The 21,085-nt window shown below is 44.4% G+C and overlaps 1 protein-coding gene across 1 annotated transcript in view; it reads left to right on the forward strand.

Annotated features, from left to right (window-relative positions):
- The window catches only part of LOC138498338 (fibrocystin-L-like), an 848,238-nt gene that overhangs the window by 76,760 nt on the left and 750,393 nt on the right, over window positions 1-21,085 (forward strand). Inside the window, exon 6 of the mRNA XM_069622136.1 lies at window positions 1,762-2,752. Within this exon, the coding sequence (XP_069478237.1) occupies window positions 1,762-2,752 (991 nt within the window). The remainder of the gene's footprint in view (window positions 1-1,761; window positions 2,753-21,085) is intronic.

Genomic DNA, 21,085 nt, shown 5'->3' on the forward strand with positions numbered 1-21,085 from the left:
GCACGGTAAAGGGGTATCTTTTGGCTCTTCCATGTTTAAAGGAGAAGTATCCCTGAAAGTACACCCTATGTGTTTACCAAAGGTGGTGTCAGAATTCCATCTGAGCCAGAGCATCGATCTTCCAGTGTTTTCACCTCCATCCCATCCTTCAAAGGACAAAGACAGACTCCACAGGTTGGATTCCAAGATGGTGCTATGTTTTTACCTGGCTAAAACAGGCTCTTTCTGGAAGCATGACCAGTTATTCATTGCAGTCTCGCAATCCAGGTTCGGGCGAGCGGTTACCAAGCAGACTATGGGCCTCATTATGAGTGTGGCGGTCGGAAATAAGGGTGCTGGTCAGTTTACCGGCACCATTATTATCAGGCCAACACACTACAAGTCTGCCTGCAGGGTCTGTTGCGCCCGGCATGTCTGACCCTGTACAGCGCAATGGCCCGGGTAGGCAGAGTTTCACAGAAGCACCGGCACCGTTAGCAACAAGTCCCCATCCCCATGGAGTCCTATGGGACTCCACCAGAATGGGGACTTACCAAATCCAATACCAGGACTTGTAATGTCCCGGTGGCACTGGGAAGTCAGGAGCCAGAAACAGTGTTTCGGGGTTGGCGGCAACCCACCGGTGTCATCAGCGGGTTACGGCTGATCTCGTAATCAGGCCCTATCTCTCGTTGGATAGTGCTGTGCATTTCGGAATGTTATCAGAAGGCAGGTAAGGAGGTACCAGCAGGGATTACCACCATGGCATAGGGAACACTCTACCAGAGGGGCTGTGGCCTCTTCAGCTCTCTAGAAGTGAGTACCAGCTACAGACATTTCTCGTGTGGCAACATGGTCCTATTTGCACACATTTGCCAAGCATTACAGCTTAGACATTGCCAGAGGAGCCAATGCTCGCTTTGGTAGGGCGGTCCTCCAGAGTATTTTGATGTGAGCTCCAACCGTCCACCACCAGGGAAACTACTTTGGGAGTCTATCAAGATGAGGAATCTGTGGGAGAAAGCAATCCATTGAAGGAGAAATTACTTTCCAGTAATTTTCGTTCTGTGGATTATTCTCCCACAGATTCCTCATTGCTCGGCCACCCTGCCACTCTTGGAAGTCCATGGTCACAATTGCTATCTGCGGTCATGCTTCTGCGTGCCGATGACATGAGGAGAAGAGTACTACATTGGGACAGCAACAATTGGTTGCCTGACTGTCCAGTTTCTTCCTGCTTCATTTAGAAGATTAATAAAAAAGAAACAATGTAATAGCATCTAGTTTGCCATTGTTATTTGTTTTGATTGCCTTTTCCCATTACTGCATGTTCCCTCTTGCAGGCTGAGCCCGAGGAGGGGAGGGGTAGGGAAATTAGTTAAGGGGGCATAGTGCATTCCTTTAATTTGGTGATCGACATCATGTCCGTTGTCAGGGAGTGTCCAGGCCAAATAGGAGGGAGCTGTCAAAGACCATGTCAGGCGCCACTGCACCCGCCTCTCCAAAGATGTCCTGAGCAGCTGACGCTGGATGAATATTTATCAAGATTAGAAATCTGTGGGAGTTGAATCCATAGAAAGAACATCACTGGTAAGTTATTTCTCCTTTCTTTTGATTTTTTTCTAAGACCTCAATATCATGACACATTTCACTAAAACCAACTACATCTGACTGGACATATGCCCCATTTCTAAAATTATTGTTGTTAAATAGCAAAAATGTTATCTTTGAGCTGTCCATTTGTAAATGTTAATCTGTTTGCATTAATTCTTTATTTTTTAGGTTACAATTGGTGACTATCCCTGTGTTGTAATGTCAAGCACTGCATCCTCGCTGACTTGCTATATTGACCCACGTGATACAATGCCTATTTGGGTGCCAAAAATGGTGTCCCTAACTGTGCATAACATGGGCACTGCGATTAACACTGCACATCAGGAGCTTGACCGGCGCTTCGTGCTTCTGCCACACATTGAATCTGTGATGCCTAACACTGGATCGCTTAATGGAAGGACCAGATTGACCATCCACGGGTCAGGGTTTTCAGGCTCACAGAACAATATAACAGTCAAACTGGCAGCTTATGAATGTGCAATAGTGTCTGCTAATTACACGGACATTACATGTGACACCCCACCTTCGTCTGTTGCAAAAACCATACCTGTAGACGTCGTTGTTCTTGGTATCCCCGCTCAGTGCAGAGGAGCGTGCAACTTCTCCTATTCCGGGAATCTTTCACTGTCCGTTTCAAGTGCCTCCCCCACCACCCTGCAAAATATCTCTACAGAACTTCTTATTCAAGGGGAAGGATTTGGGAGCAGTGTTCAAGACATCCTTGTGTATATTGGAAATATAGCACTGCCGGCCATGACTGTCACTAATCAGAACATTACTTGCATTGTGGGACCCCTCCCGGCTGGAGACTACGTCCTGGCAGTTGTGGTATTAAGTAAAGGTCTGGCTACAGGAAGTGTCACCCTTAATAGTCCTGCTGTGGCCACTCTATCACCAACTTCCGGAAGCGTCATGGGCGGCACCACTTTGTTCATCACAGGAAATGGATTTGACATAAACAACACAAGAGTAACAATAGATTATTCCTCATGCCAGATTGTATCAGTGACACCTGGTGAAGTGCAGTGCACCACAGCAGCACACTATGCTGCAACTACCGCTGTGATCATTTGGGTTAATGGAATACAATATCCCCAGCTGACCTTCACTTTCAGACAGGATGATACACCAAGTATAACAGCAGTCAACCCAAGCACAGGTAATTCCTATATTCGTGATTGGTGGGCCCTATGCATACTAGATAACAGCACATGCAGTACATTCAAATTCATTATACCTTTACCAGAATGGAAGGCAATATTGGTATGCACTCAAAGAGATCACGTTTATTCACTCCAGGTTGTACTAAGCAACAGGTTGACATCACCAGGTTGACATCACCAGAAAATGAATGCTTAGAACCAAGTTTGGGTTTGGTGTGTTTTCTAGTTGTAATATTGTTTGTTTATCGTTGTATTGAATGTACTCTTAGCCAGCAATTGAATCAGTAGAATGCAATGTGAGTCAATGCCCTTGCATGCTACTATCAAACAGTGACAGAGAATTTGTCTGACAACATGTTCAGATTTATTTGATATATTCGGCTGGAGAGACCTTGAGCTCTAGCCAAATACCGTATTATATATCACACAAGGAGTCTTCTGCTATCCAGCAGACATCGGAAGCATAATGTTCTTCATTTGATTGGTGCATTGTATCATGGCTTCTGATTCATGCCTGGACAATGCAAATTCATCTTGGTTTCCTGATTGATGGAGGAAATGTAGTGCAGTACGTACATCCCAAAAACTATAAGTTTTTGTTTGCTGTTGCCCATGGGCTACAATTTTCACTGCCTATTTGTCTCACTGTGCCAAGGACCTCCAGCCTCACTGCATCACCTCCTCTGGTAGCCCAGTCAAATTGAGACAGTAAATTGGAAAATGCAAATGCACACACTTAATGGTATCTAAACATTCTGAGCAAAGTTAGTACATGTTTCTGTGCATTTTGTTTTGCACAGAAATATGTGCTGCACATATGCTGGAGCTCACAGGGGACACCGCAACATAACTCAGATGTATTACAGGAGTGGGATAGTGCAGAGTGGAGTCCATACTCAAGGTCCTCCATAATCAATCTAGTCTCCCTGCATCTCGTACTGAATATAGTTCCTCCAATTTGGGATCGGAAGGGTACATGGTTCCTCCTGCTGCATCCGGTGGTACCTATGCACTGTCACTTGGCCCACTCTGCTGGTCAGCCATTGCATTAGCAATTGTTCTCTGATCTGGCAGCACACTGCTGGCATGTGCTGCTAACACTCAAATAACCGGCAGGTGTTAGCTAGTACGGAGAGCAAACAAACACTTAAATTAGCACTATGTCAGTGATGGCTCAGTACAGTGCCCCACTTTTCTCCCGTAGGCTGCTGCAGTTGCTGAGAGGCCTCACTCTACTCCTCCAACTGAGACAGCCCCACTGCTCAGGAGCTGCTCTCCGGCATCTTTCCAGTATTTGCTGTTTGTGCCATAGCTCTCTGGAGGTAAACATGGGCCCATTTCAAAATGATGTATGCTCTTCTCCTCCCTGTCCGCTTCTGAAACATGTCACCCAGTTGAATATCTCACAGTTGTAATAACCCTCTGCCACAAGTTCCAGGGGTGGACTGGGAACCAAAAGAGCCCCTGAAAATGATTACTAGGAATCAAGAAAGGCCCTGGAAATAATGTTCAAAGTGACCCCATATTCCAAATTTTCAGCAAGGCACACAAAAGAGTTCCCTATAGGTGAGGCCGCCCCTGGACACAACACCTCACTCCAGACATCAGCTGTAGACATGAATGGCACAATCCTCATCAAATATTTTTAAGAGCATCCACTGTGGGACAGTTAAGCTCCCTCAGACTAGGTAACCTTTACCAGTCTGCAATATTTGCTACATACCTTTGCAACACACCCAGCTGGGTAGAGTGAAAGTGGGAGAAATGGAGACCTGATTGTCTAACCATATGGGGTTCCTCAGGGATCATAACCACATTGCTCTTCAGTGTTTATGCTCGTTCCTCAGCTGCATTGATTGATCTGATTGATTGCATTACTCTCCTGTTCAACATTCATGCGGATCAAACCAAACTTAGAGTTGGTCTTAAGGATGACTTGCAGGACTTCATTTCAGAAATCCCTGCATGTTTGTCCACATTCAGAATGGAGAGACATCTCTTTCTCAACCCAGAAAAATGTGAAATCCTCTTGTCTGTCTCAGCCCAAGATTCAAGCATACCCAGGCTCTACCCACCTGACCTATGCCGTCCTACTCAGCCAGTTCTTAAAGTTAGAAGCCTGGGCATCATTTTTATCCAAATCTGTCTTTCGCAAAACAAAACTCAGAAGTTTTGCAACAGCTGCTTTTCTTGCTCCATGGGATGAAGAGTCCTTCCAGATGTCCACATGAACCATAAAGTATAAATTATCCAGACCTTACAAGTCTCAATACTTGTGAGAGCATGTACACTGTCCATGTGACAATGGATATCACCATATTGCAAGCAATAGAAAACCGCATCACCAATTACTTTAGAAATGGTGTCCACAGACTTCACTGACTTCCCATTCATTATTGGATCAACTTTAAGGTTAACTGCATAACAAGAAAAGTAGTCTTGAACGCAGGGCTCAAGTACATGTCTCGGTTGTCCAAAATACTCCAATCAGAGACAGATTTGCTCCAGTTTTACGAAGGGAATTTAAGATTAAAAGAAATGTGGAAGAATTTGACCAGCGATTCATGGATCAGAACAATGGAACTCATTCTCATTGATCTTAAGTCACCTTAAGTTTATGAAAAACTTTAAAACCTTTCTTTAAATAGGTTATATATAATATTGATTGCATTGACATGTTATGCCAAGTCTGCTAAAATCAGGGACGCTAAGATTGGCAGTTTGATTTCAAACCTTGCAGGTAACCGTGTTAATTGGTCCACAAAGAACATTGAGAGGGCAAAGAAATATATGGATGATCGTGGCTCATTATTAGTTAATAACCTTGGGATGATGATTGCTGAGGATATTGTTAGGGTAGATTCTGGGGTCGGCAGAGCTGTTCCTAGGGTCCGCGGACCTCCAGCTCACGGAGGGCCCTAACTCCCTCCAACGTCCCAAATAAGTCGAGGTCCACACAAGGAGCAAAGGATAACTGCCGTTTTATTATATCAAACGAGCAGGGACAACATACTAGGCATCAAGTTCCATCCGAGTACATCTCAAAAAGTTCAGGCTCACAGGCCCTTTTTGTACACTCGTGACAATCGTCGTCACTTACAAAAATCCTTCCCTGAACCTAACGCCACGCTGGGTTGTCTCCCAGAGTGGTAGGTCCAGTATGGAGACATATAGGATTATTGGTTATTGGTGGTCGCGGTGTCAGGTGGTGTGCTTGGTTCATCCATAAAAATTGCTACCTGAGAAATGTTACATTAGAACCCCTGATGATTGGCTGGAGATTCCGTCCGCCAGCCCCTGTCCCCCAGTGTACTGATTGGTCAGGTTGCGAGCCCCCAAGCCTGGGACCATCGTTGTTCCCAGCCCACGAGACACCTGTTCTCGTATAATGTGTATCAGTAAGATGTGACTATGTGACAGTGTGTAACAATGAGGTCTTTGCTAATGCCATGAGAGCAGTCCAGTCCCAGCGCATTTTGTAGATGAATGGTTGCAATTATGTGGCAGGTTCAGTCTCAGACGTGGGATGGCTGCATCTTCCCTGCTTCCAGGTCTTGGCAACATGTCAGGTTGGTCGGATCACGTGTGAGGAGACCGCTAGGGAAGTCGAATTACTTTGATTTGATTTGTATTTTAGCTTGAGGTGTCCTGCCCTGTAGCTGGTCTCATAGTGGCACCGTGAATGAGGAATGTCACTTGCAACATTATGGCCTTGGCATTGGCAGTCCCTGCCTGGGTGATTCTGCTCGCTCAGCAGCTTGCAGCTTTGAGATCTCTGTAAAGGGAGTTTAGTGTGCTGGATTGCTCTGAGGCCTATCCAATATAATTGTTCAAGGGTTAAAAGCATGCACTGAGTGGTCAGGTCCCTTGAGTGCTCCTGTCCATCCATAGAGTAAATAGCGAATAGCATCTGCAAGCATATACACAAGCTCTTCTGGCATCTTGCGTTTCTGCAGTGCAATAGTGGCCTATATGAAAAATAACAAACGTGCAGACAGGATGTATGTCACTGTCCTCTAGCTCATAGAACTGTACGCAGATGTCCTTCGTGTGGATTGGTGTGCGAGTGTCCCGACTGTGCCTATTGCACGTATGCTTCCGGTCTAACGCGGCTATGTCGTCATGAAGTCTCTAACGACCTGCAACGCGGTTTGCGTGGACATCAATCGATTTGGTCCATATAATCGTCTCCAGCTCGGTCTTGGTTGTCGTTGGTTGTGTTGGCTAAGGCTCTTGCCATCGTGGGATTGAGTGGGCGGATGGCTGGATGTCTGTCGTGATGTGAGCTTGCGTTGGGAGCGGTGGGACCGGGTGCAATCTCGGATAGTGGATAGTTCTGTCGGGAGTGCTTCTTCCGGTTAGGGGCCCCATCAGTAGGGAAGGGACACTCGGATTTTCCCTCTTAAATATTTAAAAGTGGATCTCTCTCTTTACTAGCAGATGCGGGTAACATAAGTCTGGATTAATAATAAAGGAGAATAACACAGGCGTGTGTTTTGATAGAGAGATAAGGGACCAAAAAAGGTTGAAAAGGAGAGGGATACAACAAATAATCGCCAGTCATGTGTCCACTGTGGACAAGTTGAAGGCTACTAGGGCAATAAAAAACAGATATAGGAAGTGGATACGCTGGTGCCGATTCAAAGGCAGGAATAGTGAGTGGCAGCATAAGATAACAGTCCTAATAACCCAAAATACTGTGAACATTTGGACTATATTGGGGGAAGCTAAAAGTCCTAGGAGAGGGAAAACGGCATGCCCTATTAGTGAAGCACAGTAGAGTGACTATATCTCTGTCATTTGGTAACTGTGATAATGAAATAAAGGTTAGAGAGAGTGAGATATAATACAATTCTAATCCAGTTATAAAGATGGAATGTGTCGACATAATCCCCATGAAAAAAGAAATAAAAAATGTCTAACGCAACTGGTACAAATACACTTGCTTATGTTATACTAAAACAGGACCCAGAATTATGGGCCACCATCCTGGGTACTTTGTTTGAGAAGATTCTAAAAAATTAGATCATCCCTACCTCTTGGTGAATGGCAATTGTGATCCCAAATTATAAAAAGAGGCATGTCTAATACTGGAAACTATCGCCTATTATCTATGCTAAATACTACACAAAAGATATTTGCTTCTTTTATTCTTAAGTATTTGCAGAAATGGGCAGCCTCAATTGGCTTGTTAAATCGCTTCCAACTGGGTTTTCGGCCGGGAGGCAGTACCACGGTCACTATAAGAATTATGGATTTACTGATGGAGAAAGCACAAGGAAAGGGTAATAGGGTTTATATGCCATCTTCATTGACTTTCAATCCGCTTTGTCTCAGTGAGACGAGAAAGACTGTGGACTAAATTGGAGAACTATAACTGCACAAGTTATATTCTGCATTTGCTGAGAATGTTGCATTTGAATAACGCAGGTGATGATGGATTAAGAAAGGGCCTTGACCACCTCGATGAGTATTGAAAGTGGTGTTAAACAGGGCTGTGTCTTGGCCCCTTTGCTATTTAACATATACCTGGCTGACTTATTTCCAGCGTTAATAGAGGCAAAGGGTTGTCCCCCCAAAATAGATGATCAACACTGTCTGTGTCTTGGATATGCCAACGACTTAGTACTCATTGATCATACTATCATGGGCCTTATTAGAACTGCCAAGGTATTCTGGAAATATGGTTCAGAGAATTATTTGAAAATTAATATGAATAAAACTCAAGCAATATTAATCAGCGGAGGAAACGTTGCGAGACAGAGCAGACATTTTGATGATGTAAGAACTAAATATGTTGATTCCTACAAGTACCTTGGAGTTGAATTATAGCTAGAGTGGGGTTATACAGATTGTATAGGTAGAAAGATGAGTAAGGCAAAAGAATTGATAGCATTGATAGACGTGAAATATTGGAGGAAAGTCTTGGGCCAACCGGACGCTGTCCCTATGGCAATCATTCGACTAGAGTTGGGGCTAATCTCTATGTAGTCTGTAGCTTTGATAAAACAAGTTTTGCTATTTTTCAAATCTAGATATGAGGAATGTGGACAGCTCCAGGACTCTCTGGGAAACATGGTAATGCATGAACAAAAGAATAAGTGTATGGGCAGAATTAGTGCTTTGTGTACAGAGATTGGGTGGTCCCCGAATTGGGAAGAGAATTATTATGAAAAAAAAAAAGAATTTGAAAACAATTGGCGTTATGAGATTGGGGACATGATTGTGCCTATCTAGAAACTTTAAAAACATATGGGTTTGTTTCTAATTGAAGTCATACATATAAAAACAAACTCAGCATTACTTAAGACTATGTCCATCTAAAAATCTGCAAAGATTTATATTATTGCTGCGATTAAATCGAATTAACGACATTATCAAATACTGGGCTGTTCATAAAGTTACCTGAAAGTGAAAGATCCTGCAGATTGTGTAAGAATCCCAAGGTACTATAAACACCTAGAAATGTGTTAACAGAGTGTAGAGTAATGGGCAAGGAATATGTCCGCCTAATGGGTGACTTGGTTTATGACTTGAATTTTACCAAAGACATATGCAACCCGTGGCCCCACGGGGCCCAGCTAGTGGGCTACATGATGGCCTTCTGAGGGAACACACAGAAAGAAAATACACAGACACCAGTGTTAAAACAAAAGGTTTTATTTAAGTGTAGTGTGTGTGCGTCTTTTATTTATATACGTGTTTGGGAGAAACCATCCAGCCCACAATGCGGCTGGATGGAATGTTAGAAGTACAGGACAGCGCAATAGCAAATAACTTCCCTGCCCAGGAATGGGCTGTGAAGGGCAGAGAAGAAAAAAATCCTGAAGGATTTATAAAGGAAGACAGTTGAAAGAACAGTTGAAGAGAGGGAGAGAAAAGAAAAAGACTAACCACGGGGGTTGCTGCCTCGAGCGGCCCCCTGGCGCCTAATCTGTTGAAAAGCAATGGGTGGCGCAACAGGGATCCCCTGCAGAGACTGTGCAGGGGGCCCAAACTGCTATGCCAGGAGAGGCTCGGCCGCCCCTGGGTTGTGGCGCCTGTCAGACTGCCCGGGTGCCAGACCGGACAGGCCCCAGAGATGTGTTGCCAGTCAGTGTAGCAGCGGCTGCCCAGGCCCATCAAGAATAGCCCGACCAGGACCGCTTGTTTGGGGTGGCCCGAGCGGGTTCCCCAGCCATGCCCCCAAAGGCCTGCCTCGTGGCCGCCGCCAACCTGGGTGAAGAGGAGGTGGTGCGTACGTCCTGGGTCACTCCGTTGAGCGGCCCGGGTGAAGAAAGCCCCAGGCTGCCTAGTGGAGCGGCCTGGGTGAAGAAGCGGCCCGCCTTCTGTGTTTCCACAATGCATTGCTGAGGGGGCGGGCAGGGAAGAGGCCTGACGCTCTGCAATGAGCGCGGCGATGTCCCCATAGCAGCAGGGATGCTGCCGGCTCTGATAATGGAGCTCGGGCCGCGCTGTGACTTCGGGGGGGGGGGCAGCCAATGGTGCCCACCCATGGACTTAAAAAAGGCTGCGATTCACAGTGGTGATGTCAGGTGGGCCCCCGAGCCAACGGGGCCCACCCTAAAAAAATATATAAATACTGCGGTTCACAGCAGTGAGTGTGGGCAGTCCCCAGGTGCATAGGGGGCCGCCCAAGACAATGAAGAAGATGCAGGATGTGCAGTGGCCCCACATAGTGCACAGGGCCATCCTGGAAGAAAAGAAGGGGGCCAGGCCTCACCCGTCATCTGTGGGGCAGGGCCCAGTTCATCATCCAGTGTCATCAGGAGCAACCCTGCACTTTGGACAGACCTAAAGGTACTGTGAAGGGGTGGCTAACTGCAGCAGTCACCCCATTGTGAGATGGGGTTTTGTGTTCGTGTAGTATGTCTATATATATATATGTATTTTATGTGTATAATTCTGCATTGTTAAATAGGGTAAATGTTAGGTACGGAAGGTTAGAGAGTTGGGGTATTAGGGGAATGTTAAGTAAGGTAATTGTTAAGTAGGAACAGATCAGATGGTAATTGGTTTAAATAAGGGGTAGAGGGGAGGCACCCTGGCATGAGGTGATGGCATAGGTTGGCGGCCTGCCCAAGGCCGCTTTGCAAGATGGGACCACCTACAGAGGCCAATCTCTGGCCTCACTCTCCATGTAGATGGTACCTGAGTTTAGGAAGGGGATTGGTTGTGGTAAGGTCACCCTTAGGGTCCCTGGGGACCCCTCCAAGGAAGGGTAAACTGACGTAGCGGGTCCCCACTTAGATGCAGGACTGGACTGGCCTATAGGGAACTTTGGAGATTTCCCAGTCGGCCTCTACATCCTGGGCCTCTTTTGAGGGGCATTTCCACATTTTCCCATAGAAAAAGGGTTGGGCTTTCTGAAAATATGTAATAAGGGGCCACTTTGGACATTATTTCCAGGGCCTCTTTTAGTTCCCAGTCCACCCCTGCTTAGATGGAGCTCATGCCAAGGGAATCCTAGCGTCTAATAAGGGTATGTTTAATAAAGAGGGACCCCTTCGAGGGTCTCTATTAACAAATTCACTCTGGTGTCTGTTCATTATCAAGGAACTCAGGGTGTGGTCCAGTTCCTGTTTGAACTCTTTTTATTTGCAGAGCAGGTGGACTGTGATGGTGGGGTGGTGTCCTTGTGGTTGACCCATTTCCTGGCCCAGAATATTTTTAATACTAGGCTTCCCAGGCCAGAAATTAAAAAAAGAAAACAGGGGCTACACATGTTTTGCTTATGCCGTTTAAACTCTCCTAGTTCATCCTTCAAGGTGGCGCTATAAAGGAGTTGGCTAATGTTTATATAGAAGTTTGTAGAAAAAGTGATGTGAATGAGTTATAATGTTGCTTTATATGTACTTAGTTTTTAAATTGGACGATTGAATAATGATATCTGGATTTTATTAATTTGATGAGAATATGACCATGAATTGTATTCTATATATGTATAAATGTAGTGTATCATTGTGTTATGTATTTTGTAATGAAAAGGTATATTTGTAAAGTTATTTTTAATGTTTTCGTTTAAATTTATGAAGTTTTTTTAACTGAAACACATAAATATATATATATATATATATTTTTTTTAATTCTTTTTTAAAGGCTTGATACAGTACACACAAACTAAAACCCACAACAATGTTTCATGTCCACCTTTGGTGGGTTCATAAAGTGCAGTGCAAGGTCCAGGGCTTTCAGTCAATATGGTGGTGAGGTATGCAATATGCCAATACGTCTCTTAACATAACATAACATAACATAACATAACATATACTTAACCCATGCTAAAATTGATTTCTAGAATCTTGCCTGTGGACAGATTTTAGGAGTCCACTCTAGTTATAGTGAACAGGGAACTCTAAGAGATTAGCCAAAACCCAATTGAGGTAGCAAGGTAGAGCAGTCATGGCTTATTCTCAGGAGAGTATGAGTGGGGTCCAGGTCCCTCAATTAGTCCACACCGTATTGCACACAATAATTCAATTTAGACAGGTAAGTATACAAATAGTTATTTATTATAGGCCTTCTGAACACACTCGAAAATTAATCTAACAGGTAGTATTATCGCACAACACTCTATGATAAAAATATCTTGTCACCGTAGGTTGAAATATACATCAAATAACTTAATCAGTAAAGCAGGTAAGTATTCTAGATGCAGTAAATGATGGAACCAGATCACAAGTTAATAACATATCTTAAGAAGCCCAACCCCTAATATAGGGAGCCCTGTGCCCAAAAGCTACAATTATTCTCAACAAAATGAAGTCTCTGTAGGTAGGTTTCAATAGACGTGTGTTGGTGATAGTTTAAAAGCTCTACAACAATGTTAACAGTGGTAAGTATGAATTTTCCTTTCTTCCAGACCCAAGACTAATCCAGGGGCAGGATACTCTACCCAGGTTCGACCACTAAAAGGTGAGTGGAATGGAATAAGGAGACAAAGGGACTTGTTCCCAATATTATCCTGTGGAGGACTGGGGGGACAAGGCAAAATGCAATTACTTACCTCCCTGACTGCGATTTTCCCAGGTAACTACTTGGGAGCCTCTGTGGGCTCGATCTCTCACAGTTAGCTCCAGTGAGAGGTGCCCAGGAGTTGCAGGTTCAAAGATTCTTGTGGTTGAATGGAAAAGCAAGATGCAACTATTTTTGGAGAAGAAAATGCAGGATCCACCAATGCAGACCTCTTCAGGACACTTCACATGTTGTAGGAAGGCGAGTTCCCGCGATGGTTTCCGCACACAGGTGTCCATCATGTCGTGGTCACAGCAGCTGCTTTAGGACAGGTTCCCCTTGAAGGTGGAATACTGAAATCCGGGGAGAAGGCTGCTAGTTGCACAAGCTGGCGACCACCGAAGTTCTGAATTCGAACCCAGAACAGTGACAAGTCTGGTGAAGTAGCGCATGAGAAAGCTGGTTAGTCCACCAGGCAGTCCAGGGACACTTCTGCAGGCTCAGGAGGGCAGGATCCTTGGGAAGGCATTGAGAGTAGTTGCTCCCACTAATCCAGGGGATGAGGCATTGCTCAGGTTTTCTGGAGATCAATCATAGGAGCAGGGCTTCACTGAGATGGCTACTGGAAGGGATCTGCAGCAGGCTGCTCTTCTTCAAGGGATTTTTGGCTCCAATGATGATCTGTGAAATTGCTCCACATCCAAGCCCACCAATGGTAAGGATCAACACCATTCAAATGGCCATTAGTTGTCCAATCAGGAACAACCACTGGTTTCACATTGGCCCTGCTCCTAGTCTTTCTGGCACTAACGGTGTGGACTGTGACTAGACTGTCCCACCTCCTTCCTGGGCCACAAACACAAAGGCAACACTAGCCCAATAAAGCAGCAGCTTTCCTGGTCAAGTGCATGAGCTTATAGGGACTTTCCTGACCTGATAAGACGGTAAGAAGGACAAACTAAAATATGAACCAAGAACAAGTGAAAATCTTGTGGCACAGACATTTTACGGCATAACCACTTTTAGTAGCCAAACACGATAAACACAAATGTGCACACTAAAAATATCGCAAACATATTAAAAATGTAACTGGTGCCACAAGCTTGTCTTTAAGCACATATACAATTAACCATAAATCACATGTGTAAAAGCAATGGTGAAACAACAGTATCCACATTGCACTTCACTGTAAAAAGTACAATATTTAAAAGGGAAACCTAATTTCCCCAGTACCGATAGTCTGAAGGACTGATCACTGTGATGAATCCTGCGGATCTCTCACTACAACCCTGCCTACATTCTACTCCCAGGTGACAGAAAGGCAGACGCTTCCTGATCCTGACCTTGGGGTGGTCTACTGCAGGAGGATCACCTGGTAGGAGACAAGGGCCCAGGGTGGTGAGGAGATCCAGTGAGATGAGACACAGAATTTATCTTTAAATGGGATGGACCTTTTAAAGGTCCCAAGACATGTAATGCCTTATTGTTGTTATGATGTGCTTGAACCACACCTTACACCTGTTGATGTGGCTAACACTGGTGTGACAACATTAAACACCGTAAGGAAGGAAAGACTGTTTGAGACTTCAAAGGTAAAAAATCTGCCTTATTCCCAGATGTACAGTGACAGGAAACCTATAAATAATGGCTTATATCAACTGCCTTCTCCTTTTCAAATACACTCTTGTAGCTTTTCCTTAAATGCACTTAAGAGAAATAAATCTGCGTTAAGAAATAAAAAGCTAACAAGAAAACCTAATTCGAATGGATTGTGTCCTCCCACGTATTCCTCATCTTGTGATAAATCGTTATCTCCAGCTTCGCTGCTTCTGAAGCAGCGAAGCTGGAGATAAAAATTTATCACAAGATGAGGAATACGTGGGAGGAACATCCAGTCGAAAGAACGTTACAGTTGGTAAGTAACTTGTTCTTCTGTTGGTTGGGACTACAAGTCTCATAATCTCCTAAGTACTGGGATGAGGAAGAGGGCACAAGGGCAATGTTGTAGGAGTAGTCAGCTTGTTATGCATAATGACCGACACCTGTGGGAAGCTCAGAGGCTTAAAAGGCCCCCTCAGGTGCAGGCCATGTGAGAAACCTGAGGGTATTCTCACTACTAAACCCCTAGGATCCTCTGTGCAGGGGGCCAGGGAAAGGCCATTTCTCTTGGATCCTGACCCTCAAGGGTGGGGGGAGAAACAAGGGAGGATCACCTGGATGGAGTGTCCTTGGGGAATGGAAGTGGGTAGCCCTTGGGTGAGACATAGTATCCCCTGTTCCTAATGATGACCAACCCTTCCCAACCTTTATGGGTTACTGTAAGTCAGCTCCCCTTGTTTCTACACATTTACATCCTTACAGTGCTGAGAAGAGGAAGAGGCAACTAAGAGTAATGAAGACTAAACTCTTTCACCACTCTGGTGCTGGGACGAGGAAGATGCCTATTAAGAATAGTGAAGGTCTGGCATGTCCCGTTAGTTGTGGTCATGCTGGGCTGATTGAACATTCCCACCTGCAGCCTGTTAAGAGGCTGCAGGTGCATAAAAAGAGACCAACCCTCCAGCAATGTGAACAAGGTGAAGAGCGAGGTAAATACCAGAGTGAAGAGCGGAGACAAGGGCGACAAGAAGAGCAGCAGGGAGGGCAATGTAAGCAACAGGGAACTTTTGGAAACCACGTTGAAGCACAGAGGATGGCAGAAAAGTGCAGCGCAGGATCTGGGGCTCTGTGGAACAGCGTGTGCACTGCGAGGGAAGCCATATAGAGAGGCTGTCTGTTTTCCCTGTGGTCAAGGTGCTTATTCCCCTGTGTCAGGAAGCCGCCACAGGAGTGTCTGAGAGGAAGGAGTTGCACCTGGGACGTGAAGAGCAACAGGCCATTTGATCCAAGCTGCTGGGAAGCCTATGAGTGCGACCGGTGAGTTTATAGTAAATTAGAAACCCGGTACGTGAACGTTCAAACTTGCCCACTCGACAAATACATTGTATCGGAATGGTCGTGTGTTTGAGGAAACACGTTTTCGAAGGTCTCAGATTTAATCCATTAGCAGACAACGAAATGCTAAGAATAGTATCTCAGAGTGGTCGTGTGGGGGAGAAAAACATGTTATCCAAAGTCTCTGAATGCTGGCCATTTCATTGGAAGTGAATCAAAGAGATATTACACATCAGGTTGAATATAAAGTGTTCTGAATGCAACCCGTTCCTTTTGAACAACAGCATCTAAACTTTATTGAAGAATAACCTGTGTTTGTTTTTTTAATGTCGAACTGAATGAAAACCTTAAATACTCAAGTGTATTGAATGCTTAACTAAGTAAAACATTTATAAAAGAACACAACTGCTACATATTAAGTCTAGAAGTTGAATGGAACTTTGAATTCAAGAATATTCATTAGATGCTAAACTTCCAAAAAGGAAACTTCAAATCCAAGTGAAACCAATGCATGCTGTATTCTAAAACGAAGGATGTAAAAACTGCATATAATAGAAAATAATATTGAAAGCAGAAGCAATTACAACGTTGATGTTTATTTCATCACAGCTACAATTTATACTGAAAAACTGATCATAAAAAGAACACATAAGCGTGACAAGAACTTTAAGAGACTAGGGATAATTTTGGGCCTTTGAAATTGAGTCTTGGGGACGTGAATCCAGAGACTTCAACCATTTATGTCATGACCCTTGGCCCTGGCCCTCACTGGCAAGTCAGCCTTCCGGTTAGGGCCATGTCAAAGGCCTTAAAACCTCATCCAAGACTGTCTTGGAGTCAGTCCTGGCGCCTTTGGCGCCAGGCTCATAACCATCATGAAGACCAACATTAGAATGGGACTATTTACTTGGGACTATTTAACTTGGGGGTGTTCAGCCAACATGGAGGCACACACATAGCTCAGTTACAAGGAACTGAGCTATGCGGTCTAGTCTTTTGGGTGTGGCAGGCCTAGGACTACTTTACCTGGACTACTTTGGGTGTGGCAGGCCTGGGACTATTTTACCTGGACTACTTTACCTGAGACTATTTAAACCACACCCAAACAGCAGAACATGCTTTGCGTTATTCTGCTGTGGGCAGCGTAACGCTCACCGTGTCCAGTTCTTTGATGCCAGCTTACCTGAAACCAAGGACCTGCAGAGAGAGAAAGAACACTACGAAACTTACCTGGAGCAGTATCCTGTCTTCAATCCATCGCTGACTTCAGTTCCACTCACCCATAGGTACGAACTCCATCATCCGGCACCGCATACATCCAGGAATACCATAACCTGGAAAGAGGAGAAAGAAAGACAGCATTAGTAAGCGTTTATTCACGTTTCCTCCCGAATGAAGAAAGCCACACAATTCTTACCTGGGTAGTCATCTCCTGGTCAGTATAATTGCTGGAACATTACAGCGCTCAGCGAGGAACATCGCAATGTGCAAGGAGAGAAAAGACACAGGTTAGCAATATAAAAGGCGAAACAGCGTCGCGCATCGCGCATTACTCACCGGACAGCATCGCGCACACCGCGCTTTCGCCTACCGGCCCATGCTCATCTTCAAACTGCATGACAAAATCAAAATACCTTTCCATACCTAAAAGGAAAGAAGCAAGACATTATTATTTGAACTAAGAGGAACATAAGAACTGCATATAAAGACTGTAAAGCAGCAAACCTAGGGAGTCGCAGCAGGCCTGGATTCCCACAGGGGGGCTTGCACCAGTGAAGGAACTTGGCGCTGCTCGCCCCCACATCTACGCACCCCTGCCACGTGGAGCAGGACGGAGAATCCACCTTTTAGAATATTAAGGTGAGGAGAAGGCCCAAGGGGGAGAAAGGAGTTGAGGCCAAGGGAGGTGGGAAAACATAAAGACAATCTGGTATTGAATCCAGCTCTCCTATATTGCAGACCCATCTTTAACCAGAGGCATTACCAAGGGACCGGGGGAGGGTTCGAGAGTGCAAATCATCCAACCAGGGCTGGGTGGCGTCCCCGTGGATACCAGGTGAGCGTAACATTTATTGACTTTGGACTGGAGTCTCAAGGTTATTTTGTGCTTGGAACTGTATCCCTTGGAACTTGGGGAACGGAACCCCAAGTATTGGTTAAAACTGTATCATCCTGAACTCAAGGGAGGTACTTTTGAGACTTGTGTTTGAACTGTTTTATACTTGGGGAAGGGAGCTGAAGGAAGTTGGGAGCTGGAAGAAGCTCAGAACTTTATATTGGACACTGTTTCCTTTGGTTGCTGGCATCCCTACACTTTATATAGATTAATTTTGAGGGCAAGTAAAGGTTTTGGACACAGACAGGTTCTTCAGTTGAACATTTTCACTCAGACTTTACTTAGTTTTATTTAGGTTGGGAAATCCCACCTTAGCATAGGGCAAGGTAGGCCTTTTTCCATCCTGACATTTAGGTTAATAAAAGTCTGTGTCTTAATCCATGATGGCTTCACAGCCTTTAAATGGAGTTGGAGCTTGAATAGCCGCTGCAGTAGCAGCAGCAGAACAAGAGTAGGTTGTTGGCAATCCAAGCAGAGTTTGGTGGAAAGAAGGGACGCTGGGACTTTGACCAAGCTATTCCAGCTGCCTGTCTTGAGAGGGTCCTGTTCCCCCGAAATCTAATCTGGAGTGCAGAGGTTGTGCAGCAGAAGGCGTGAAGGAAGATAGCTTTTCCCCATGTGAACCTGATTGCAGAGATTGCGCAGCAAGAAGCGTGTCGGAGACTAATGCTGAAAGCTGGAATACAGCCAAGCGTCCCAGGAGCAAGAGGAGATCAGTGACTGCATAGAGGGGAGGAAGACACCTTCACTGAGGAAGGGTGTGTGTCCAAACAAAGACCGAAACAGTTCAAGTCCTGCAGCATGCAAAGGGAGCAAGACAGAAGCCAGTGAGTGTTACCGAGCGTTCTGAACCCTTGTGCACACAAAGGCAGGCAATGGTAGCCAAGCAGAATCACTCACGTACAGGTGAAAGCAGCAATAAACCAACCATTGATTGTCAGACAATGGGAAGTTACAAAAGTATCACTTGCCTGTGAGTGAACTCTTCCATAGCACTCGCATAAGAGTAAAACACTCTGAATCACGTTATTTGAATCTTAAAACTTACAAAAACATATGAAAGACTGGTCACGTGTGCTTAAAAATAACTCTGAGGTAAGGGTTCATCGAAGAGTCAATTGGGAAGTTGTTGAAGCTGAAGTAGCACTGAAGCTAAGTGACTGAACCTTGAATTGCGAGTTCTAGTTAACACGTTAACAAGTTGAGCGTGGTGCAAGCATTGTCCTAGGCTAAGAGGGGTACAAGTATTGGCCAAGTCAACAGTTGTGCAAGCATTGTCTTCAGCAAAAAGAGACTGACAACAGGCATAACATTAAGCTGCTTTCGTGCACAGAAAGCAAAAAGGTGAATGCAAGGTTGTAAAAAGGTGAAGCTGGCTGATTGTAAATGTTCCCTAAAAATTGGTAAAACTCATATTGCCAAAGCCAGAAGGAGGAAAGGAAATATTACATCCTTAAGGGCAATTTTGGTTGTTGATGTGGCAGAAAGACAAGAGTGGCAAAGAGGCTGCCCTTCTGAAAGGTGAATGTTCAGAGGAAGAGTGCCTTGCTTATTTGGAAGTGCTGATGGGCACTAAAGTGGGTGTTGTCTTTTCTGAAAAGTTGTTCAAGGTCACAAGGGTGCAAACTGCTGAAGCTGTGGTGAATATTAATGCTGCAGAAGACAACAGTGGCAAAGAGGCTGCCCTTCCGAAAGGTCAATGTTCAGAGGAGGAGTGCCTTGCCTACATGAAGGTGTTGAGGAACACTGATGTGAATATTGTCTTTTCTGGAAAGTTACAAAAAAATCACAAAGTTGTAGACTGTTGAAGCTGTGATACATCTTTTGGTTGTCAGTAGATTTAAAACTTCAGACGCCCAGTTAAATGTGGAACACTGTTGGGCAGGCGAGTAGACCCGCATGGTGAATCCTTGCAGAAGTTAACCTGGTATGAGAGTTAATGAGGTGGAAGTAGTGATTCTGTGAAGTCATCCTGACAAAGATATAAACTGTGATTCATAAAGCTATAAAGAGACTTGATAAATGTTACCACAAAGATGTGTTTCTTTTACCTTGCCAGAAGTTGTGTTTCTTTGAATCTGACAAGGAACTTCATTTCTTCTATGACATTTCTAAGTTGTGGCAAAGAATTGTGACCCAGAACATCATTGATGCTATTTGATGAAGTGGAAATTATTATTCAAGGAAGAAGAAATCTTTCTGTTGGTTGAACATTGTTTAACAGAACTTTCTTTTGACAAAGTGGAGTCAAGAACTGAGTTGGAATATTGTTGTAAACCCGGATTTCTTTTTTTCTTCATGCTGAACGTTATAACTGAACCTAACTTGAAACCTGGGGAAGGGGAGCAGGCCCAGGTTATAAAAGAGACTGTGAATATATGAGAACTGTCATTGTTGTTTGTTGTGATTTGCCATATATTTTCTTGTGTATTTTATGCTTAAGTGTGATGGCCAGATGTCCTTTGTTAGGGTGTTTCCTTTAGTTTTTGATCGGCAGAGAAATCCTGGTCAGGATACGGATAGTGAGGCATTTGATGAAATGTATAATTTAATGAAATGGCATATTTTGAGAAATCATGCAAATGTTGTCGGCCTCACATTTCTGACCCCTTACACCAGTTTCCTCATAACAATGAGCAAAAGGCAAGGGAATTGAAGTTAAGTCTATACTTTCCTTCAACATTTCAGATATGCTATAAACGGAGAAAACAACAATGGGGTTCCATGGGAATCCATGGAGGGAATGTTAGCAAAAAGATAATCTTTCCTAACACCTCACATAAAGAAAACCCCATTCCCTCTCATGGCTCCTGTGTTTGATTCCCCCAAAGAAGAGCAGTTGAGTTGAAAACATGACTAGGACAAATGATAGTTATTATAATGGTTAAAACTCATAGATATATTAGTGTTCTTATAGGCAAGGGTACGTAAATATCTTCTTGTCAGTCTGATTTCCATTAACTATTTGCAATTGCAAAAACATTCACAGAAGCATCCTGAAAAACCTGTTTTCATACATCCCCTTTTAGGAGAATTGGTAGAACACTCACAGTCCTTTGCCAGTGGTGGCATGGTCTCACTGCTGCTAGTCATTTTGGGTATAATTATATAGGACTGCATATTACATTAATTTCAGAATTTCGGGATAAGCCCGCAGCAGTGAGAAGGGTGCTGCAATTCTGTTGGGCTGTCTAGCGGTTTAGTGCTACGCTGCATTAAACTGTATTCAACTTCCCTGCAGCTGCTCCCGTGCTCTCCGTGCTTTTCGTGCACTGTCACCTTAAGGACTGGTGCCCGCCTCCAGGAGAACAGGAAACAGGAGCCG

Source organism: Ambystoma mexicanum, chromosome 5q (genome assembly GCF_040938575.1).
Source record: "Ambystoma mexicanum isolate Mex_15411 chromosome 5q, UKY_AmexF1_1, whole genome shotgun sequence".
Taxonomy (NCBI): Eukaryota; Metazoa; Chordata; class Amphibia; order Caudata; family Ambystomatidae; genus Ambystoma; species Ambystoma mexicanum.